Below are 7,985 nucleotides of genomic sequence, written 5' to 3' on the forward strand. Positions count from 1 at the left end.
GTTACAGAGCCAGGATCGCTTTTTGGATTCAAATCTTCTGCTTTCTGTGGGATCTACTGCTTTTTTTTTTCCCCCTTCAGGTTCAGGCCCAGTTGAACACAGAACAACTGCTAGATGATGTAGTAGCAAAGAGAACTCGTCAGTAAGTCTCAATTTGTTTTTCAAGATGTCATTTCAAAATTCCCAGAATTAAAAAAAAAAAAAATTCCCAGAATACTAGCAACCCACATTAATACGTGCTTTGGTCCAGAAGGAATTAATGAGACCCAAAGTATATTAACCCTTGAGCCTGAAATAAATTCATTTTGTTTTTTTCCCCAAAAGCCCTTTGCATTTTCACATGTCATTGTGTTAGAAATTTTAGCAACAAATACATCACTCTATTTAAAAAAAAAAAAATTAATGGCCTTTTCCATTTTAATGAAATCTTTATTTCCATAACTGCTTTTATATAAGTCAACCTATTTAGGGAATAAATAGAAGAAAACACAATAGAACTTTTAGAAAACTTGTAAACCCTTAATAACAATAGGATGTTTTTCCTTTTCACATATTCTTTTTTCCCCAACTCCATAAAAGTTTTTTAAAACAACATTTTTTGTCTTTTAGAATTGCACCTCTGACATGTGAGGTGTAACATTGTAATTCCATCAATATGATCAGGTTTTGAGATTAAATTATTTAAAATATGGCAACTTTTTGGAAAACAAAATGTATAAAACACGGTATTGGTCCAGATATGATCCCAGCTAAAATGAGCAGAGTTTAAGAAAAGAAACTATTTTGAACTTGACATTGACAGTATTCTTTTGCATGAGTGTTGTGACATTGGAAGTCGTAAGGAAAGAAATAATCATAAGCTGTCTGCTTTTGCAATGAACAGTATTTATACAATTGTGATAATATAAATGCTCTTTGTTTTGAACTTTTGAGAATCAACCTATGGGGGGAAAAGCACATACTACTTAATTTGGTTAACAAATATGGTGAAAATGTCAGATTTTGAGTAACATGAATATAAAAGCTGATAAAAAGTGAGAAGTACAAAGTGAAAGAAGAGGTGAAAGGAAGGAATTAGAAGTATTCTCCTTTCATACAAAGTCAGGATGGGGGATTATGTCAAGAAAGATTGAAAGAAAGATTTAAAAGACTAAAAGATTTTAAGTATAATTAAAGTTATAGTGGAAGTAAATAGTGAAATAGCTACCAAAATGTTTAGAGGTGGGTAGGGAAACTAGAGGATAGTGTGATGAACTAAAACATCATAGTAAAATATTACATACATGTCTTATATAGTGAATTAGCAAGCAGTAAAAGCAGGAAAGGTTAAAAGTGGTGCCATTGGGGAGCAGGAAGGTGGGGGAGAATATTGGGGACTGTTAGTTTTCATTAGAAGCCTTTCTGTATTATTTAATTTACATGTGTTACACTGAAAAATACTTAATAAATTCAAGTGTCTAGTTCCTGCACCCAAGATGCTAATTAATTATATTGTTGTGTAGCTTAGTATTTTTTTTTAAAAGCAAGAGAAAGTAATGGCTACTTTAAAATGTATGTTTTTATGTGGAATACACTAGATGATTTATAAACTTCCATTTCTAATGAAGTTTTTGGTTTTTTGAAACTAGATGGCGAACTTCCACCACAAATGGAGGAATTTTGACTGTCTCTATTGACAATCCTGGAGCAGTGCAGTGCCCAGTGTAAGTCCTTTTTGTATTGTGCAGAAATTATAACCTCTCAGTATAATTGGTAATAGAAAAGCATTGCACTTCTGCTTATGATGTCCAAGTTAAGATAAACTAAGACAAAGATCAAAGTAATACTTGTAGTACAAAGTGGAAATAGTATAGTATAAAGTAAAAGTTCTCTTAATTCCTGGTTCTATAGCTCCAAGGTAGCCACTTTTAACAATTTCATGTTTTTATTTAAAAAAAAAAATTGGTACATGTATACTAATTATATACATTTATTATTTTTTTTATGTATAATGATAAATGAGGGAATGCTATATATATACCTGCTTCTTTCTCCTCTACCCCCCAGTATATTTTGGACATCTCTACTTTTCAGTAATACAGATCTACCTACTTTCTCTTTTTTTTTCTTTTTCTTTTTCTAAAGATTTTATTTATTCTCTCATGAATAAGAGGGGAGGAGACACAGGCAGAGGGAGAAGCAGGCTCCCCGCAGGGAGCCCCAGGCAGTACTTGATCCCAGGACTCCAGGATCATACCTTGAGCCAGAAGGCAGACCCTTAACCACTGAGCCACCCAGGCGTCCCTCTACTCTCTTTTTAAAGGCCTCCTAGTGTATTCTTTTGTCTGAATGACCTTAATTTAGTTAACTATTCCATTATGTGTTGCATTTTAAACTTTCTAGGTGGGGCAGCCTGGGTGGCTCAGCGGTTTAGCACCACCTTCGGCCCAGGGCGTGATCCTGGAGACCTGGGATCGAGTCCCACGTCAGGCTCCCTGCATGGAGCTTCTCCCTCTGCCTGTCTCTGCCTTTCTCTCTCTCTCTTTCCCTCTGTCTCTCATGAATAAATAAATAAAATCTTAAAAAAAAAAAAACAAAAACTTTCTAGGTTTGTGTAGTTTTTTATCTCTCCAGGCATTTTAATAAATGAACAAAACATAGGATAAGTCTCTAATCATTCTAAATTATTGAAAAGTTTATAGGTTTGCTTAAAAAAGGTATTCTTTGAGTGATTATAAATTTTCATCTCTAGTTAAGAACCAGGTACGATATTACCCCCGTGTCTGTGATTTTACTTTCCATGGTTTCAGTTACCCAGTCAACCGTGCTCTGGAAACAGATGGTCCTCCTTCTGATGTATTGTCAGAAGGTCAGTAGTAGCCTAACAACTACATCACAATTCCTACATCATTCACTTCACTTCATCTCATGTAGGCATTTTATAATGTTACATGGTAAGTACAATATATTTTGAGAGAGGAAAGGAGAGAGACCACATTCACATAACTTTTATTTCAATATTCTGTCACAGTTGTTCTGTTTTACTATTAGTTATTGTTAATCTCACACCATTCCTAATTTGTAAATTAAACTTTATAATTTAAAGGTATATATGTATAGGAAAAACTATATAGTATTTGTAAGGGTTCAGTACTATCTGCCATTTGAGGTATGGTATCTACTGGTTGAGTAGGGGCCAGTCCATGGATAACTGGGGGGACTGTTGTACTTTTTTTGACACAATGTAGCCCTAATACTTTGGAACATGTGTAGAAAGTCAAGATCTTATTGTACCAAATGATTTATTTTTCTTCTTTTGATTATCAAGCTTGTCTGATTTCATTTTTATTTTTTTATACTAGAACTCAGAAACCACGGTTAACTCGTACTGCTGTACCCTCATTCTTGACAAAACGGGAGCAATCTGATGTAAAGAAAGTTCCTAAAGGTGTCCCCCTACAATTTGACATAAATAGTGTTGGAAAACAGGTAAATTTTTTTTTTTTTTTAATTTCTTTGGGCCATTCGTTGAGAGTATTTTTAAAAAGTGTGTAATGAATTAAATACAGTGTTCTAAGTCTCCTGAACCCTAGGAAACCACTGACCAGTCTGCTTTGTTTCTATAGATAAGCTTATTATGGACATTTCATATGAATAAAATCATACAATATATGATCTTTTGTGACTGACTTCTTTCACTTAACATAGTGTTTTCAAGGTTCATACATAGTGCATGATCTTTTTATCACTGAATAATGTTCTATCATATAAATGTACCATATTTTATTCATTCATCAGTTGATATTTTGGTTTGGGCTGTTCCCAGTCTGTGGCTATTGTGAATAATGCTCATCTACACATTCATGTACATGTTTTTTGTGTGAGCATATGTTTCCGTTTCCCCTGGGTAAAAACCTACAAGTGGAATTGCTAGGTCATATCAACTGCCAGACTTGTTTTCCAAAGTGGCTGCAGTATTTACATTCCTTCCAGCATGTATGAGACTTCTAAATTTCTCCACATTCTCATCTATACTTGTTATTCTCTTTTTTTTTTTTTTTTAAAGGTTTTTTTTTTTTTTTTTTTTTTTTTAATTTATTTATGATAGTCACAGAGAGAGAGAGAGGCAGAGGCAGAGACACAGGCAGAGGGAGAAGCAGGCTCCATGCACCGGGAGCCTGATGTGGGATTCGATCCCGGGTCTCCAGGATCGCGCCCTGAGCCAAAGGCAGGCGCTAAGCCGCTGTGCCACCCAGGGATCCCTATACTTGTTATTCTCTGTCATTTGATTATAACTATGCAATTCATTGTGAAGTGGTATGTCTCACTGTGTTTTTTTATATTAACTTTGTGTCTTATGACCTTGCTAAAATTTACCTATTTTAGGTAATTTTGTAGATTCCTTAGCATTTTCCTTATAAACAATCCTGTCATCCTCCAAATTCTTTTCCAGTCTTTAAAACTTAATTCTTTTTTTTTCTCTTTACTTTGATGGCTAGAACCTTCAGCACAGTGTTAATAGAAACAGAGCATGGGGGATCCCTGGGTGGCGCAGCGGTTTGGCGCCTGCCTTTGGCCCAGGGCGCGATCCTGGAGACCCGGGATCGAATCCCACGTCGGGCTCCCAGTGCATGGAGCCTGCTTCTCCCTCTGCCTGTGTCTCTGCCCCTCTCTCTCTCTCTCTGTGACTATCATAAATAAATTAATTAATTAAAAAAAAAAAAAAAAAAGAAACAGAGCATGGTATGCTTGCCTTGTTTTCAAGTGTGAAAAGAAAGCATTAAATGTTTCATCATTGAATATGATGTTAGCAGTAGGTTTTTAGTAGATTCTCTATATCAGTTTGAGGGAGTTCCCTTTATTCATAATTGAGAATTTTTATCATGAGTTGATGTTGGATTTTGTCAAATGCTTTTTTTGGTATCCATTGATGTAAGAATGTGTGGAATTGGAAATATGAAATATGGACAGAAAGTAGACCAAATTTGTTTTACTTCTTTTTATTTTGTCATGGTTGCTTTACTTTCACAAAGGGTGAAGTATAATTTGGGTGTGCTTTCTGTTGTTAATTAAAAACCAGATTTTGATTTGAGTTTGATTTGAATTTCCCTGAGGAACTCACACAAATCCAAAAACTCAGAGAAATTCAAGAAAATTTGTTATAAATGTTCACGTGTAAATAATGCTTATGTTTATCAAGGACCTCACTAGAATTTGTGGCAATGTTTGTAGAGCCTAAAAATAATTCAAATAGAGAAACTCTTGCATGTATGACTTGTGGACATGTTTTATATAGTATATAAGTAGGCATTTGTAGTGGTTAGGAGGTAGAGATTGTGAATCAGACCATCAGGTTGAAATTCTGGAGCTATAAGTAGGTAAATTAAATAACTTCTCTAAACTTCACTAAATTTACCTATTTCATATGGTTTTTGTTAGAGTTAAATGAGTTCATATGCATAAATGTTTAGGAAATATTGCTGTTACTTTGAGTTACCATGATCACGTTATTGTTCTTAAGGAAATAACGGCTAACAGTCAAGTTGTTAATTTTTTTGTTTTGTTTTCTCTAGACAGGGATGACTTTGAATGAGCGATTTGGGATCCTGAAGGAACAAAGAGCCACTCTCACGTTCAACAAAGGAGGAAGCCGTTTTGTAACCGTGGGATAGATCACATGTCAAAGGGACTTTTGAGTGATGACTCTGTTTTAAAAGTTGAATTGCTTGAAGAGTTCATCACAGAAATTCAAGAAACTTTATTTCCGAATATTCACAAGGCTAAATCTTATTTTTATTTTTGAAGTTGTTTTCGTTGTTTTTTTTTAAACATGTATAAATAATGCCCTGAAAGAATAACAGGGAATATACCTATCTGTTCTTAAGATTCCATGGTTGGCCCAGACAGAAAAATTCTCTATTTGACTTCTTTGGTTCCTCATGAAGCAGAAAGAAGACAGAAAGATAGAAATTGATTATTTTTATGATAGTGGTATTTAGGATCTCATCACTTTTGCCTGTGTTTTACACTTTGCCATGGTAAATCTTGGTCTTCAGAGATATGAGTAGGTCCCTTTGTTGTTGTCACCTATCCTTTAATAAGTGTTGATGTAATAAGTGCAGTTGACTTTTCTTCATTAGAGTTATTAAAAAATCACTAGAATTCCAGTTTTGAGTTTTGAGATTTATGGGAATATCTGGAATTTGGGTCACTTTTCAGATGATGTTAGGTTAATCCTCCAGAGTTATAAATCTTTAATACTGAACTTTTAATAAGAAATATGACTCTAGGCATTAGTCTTTGCTTAAAATATTGATGTTTAAAGGTTATAAGTAAATGTGTTTACAGAATTACCTGATAGAGCCTTGGAAGAGAAGGTCCAATGTAAAAACCTGACAATTGTGTTTAGTAAATGAAGAAAGCAGGAGAGGAAGTAAGTAGCAGGTTGAAGATAGGTAACTGAGGTAAAAACTTCAAAACCCAAGACATAGGTATACTGTTTGAATTTAGTGTAGTCTTGAATCCAGTGTCCATGAAGAATTCTTCAAATGATATCTAGAAGAATCCTAATTATCAAAATGTATTGAGTCCCTTAGATATGTTGATGGTTAAAACAATAGCCATAAAGTCCTAGACTTCTTACTCAAAAAGTTGAATTTTATAAGCTTTTTAAGCTTGCTAATTAAACAGTATACAGCTTCAAAATCAAAAGTATACTTGTAAATGTCACAAAGAAAAAAATGCAAAATGGTAATTGAGTTACATTATAACCTTGTTTTATACCTTTCTTGTATAAAGTTCAGGCATCTATGGTGAGATGGTTTTTTTTTTTTTTCTTCCATGCTCTGAAGGGGTGGGAGAAATTAATCTGTTGTGCCAAGCTAGTGCTAAAAGTTGTCAGAGGGTTGTATACTAGAAGTTACAGTATAATGCCAAAATGCAGCAAAATATTCCAGCCACAAGTTCAGCCATTTTGAAGCTTAACCTTTTGGTTTGCTGTAATGTTAAAACTTCTAAGTAAGTGTTGGTTTCCTTAGAGTGTACTGGTATTGATTTTCCCTGTAAAACAAAACAAAACATTAAGTTATCACTCTTGCCTGCCTTGCATTGTATATCAGACGTCATTGTTTTCTTTCATGCTCCTTGGGTTACTTGGTTTATGCTAGCCACGGAAAAGTATCAATAACAGTTTCATGCTTATACCAAAGAATTAGATCTGATCCTTAATATCTGGTATTTTGCCAGTGAGTCTACTGATAAGGGATTATTGGAAGCCAGCCACACAATTTGAAAATAAACTCTAGTCTTTGGCCAAGGACTCATTGCAAAACATTTTTGCAAGTACAAATGCTTAGATTTCATCCATGAACAGTCCATTTTATTTTAGACTGGTTAAGAGTCACTGGTAGCTTATTTTAAAGCAAAAGAAAAACAACTGAGCACAAATTTGCTGTCTTTAGAACAGTTTGTGAAAATATGGTATAAAGATGCTTTCATTTTTTTAATTTTAAATATTGTACAGAGCTATTATTATTGCCATTTTTCCTGAAAACCTTAAAAATTGTCCCAAATATTGACATTAATTGCATCAAACAACAAAGTGTCTTTGGTGTATTAAACTTTTGCTCCTCATGCATCTCTAATTTCATTTTCTTTTTAAATATAAAATTTTGCCTTTGTTAACTAAATTAAAATTCTTGAGTGGTAACATGTTGTATATAAACAAAAGAATATGCTTTGTTGGAGGAAAATTTCCTTTCTTGGAATGTGGTTGTAGTCATCCTTTTTCAGTTCTTAAATTTTTTTTACAAGATACAACTTAAAATTTCCTTTGCATCAAGGTGTATGCAAAACATTGATGCAGTGCATCACAAAATGAAAGTTTGTATTTAATGAGGAGATGCTTTACACTGTACTTATTGGTGTTTTTTGGAAAAGTTACAAATTTAGATCTATTCTGAAGCTGTTCATTTTTAACAAATAAAATGTTACAGGTCTCACATTTA

At 33.8% G+C, this 7,985-nt stretch overlaps 1 protein-coding gene across 1 annotated transcript in view; it reads left to right on the plus strand.

Annotated features, from left to right (window-relative positions):
* Positions 1–7,985, plus strand: part of FYTTD1 (forty-two-three domain containing 1) — a 30,722-nt gene extending 22,737 nt beyond the window's left edge. Inside the window, exons 6-9 of the mRNA XM_041765672.1 lie at positions 81–142; positions 1,629–1,703; positions 3,342–3,468; positions 5,553–7,985. Of these exons, the coding sequence (XP_041621606.1) occupies positions 81–142; positions 1,629–1,703; positions 3,342–3,468; positions 5,553–5,651 (363 nt within the window). The 3' untranslated portion in view covers positions 5,652–7,985. The remainder of the gene's footprint in view (positions 1–80; positions 143–1,628; positions 1,704–3,341; positions 3,469–5,552) is intronic.

The sequence above is a fragment of the Vulpes lagopus genome, chromosome 1, assembly GCF_018345385.1.
Source record: "Vulpes lagopus strain Blue_001 chromosome 1, ASM1834538v1, whole genome shotgun sequence".
Classification (NCBI taxonomy): Eukaryota; Metazoa; Chordata; class Mammalia; order Carnivora; family Canidae; genus Vulpes; species Vulpes lagopus.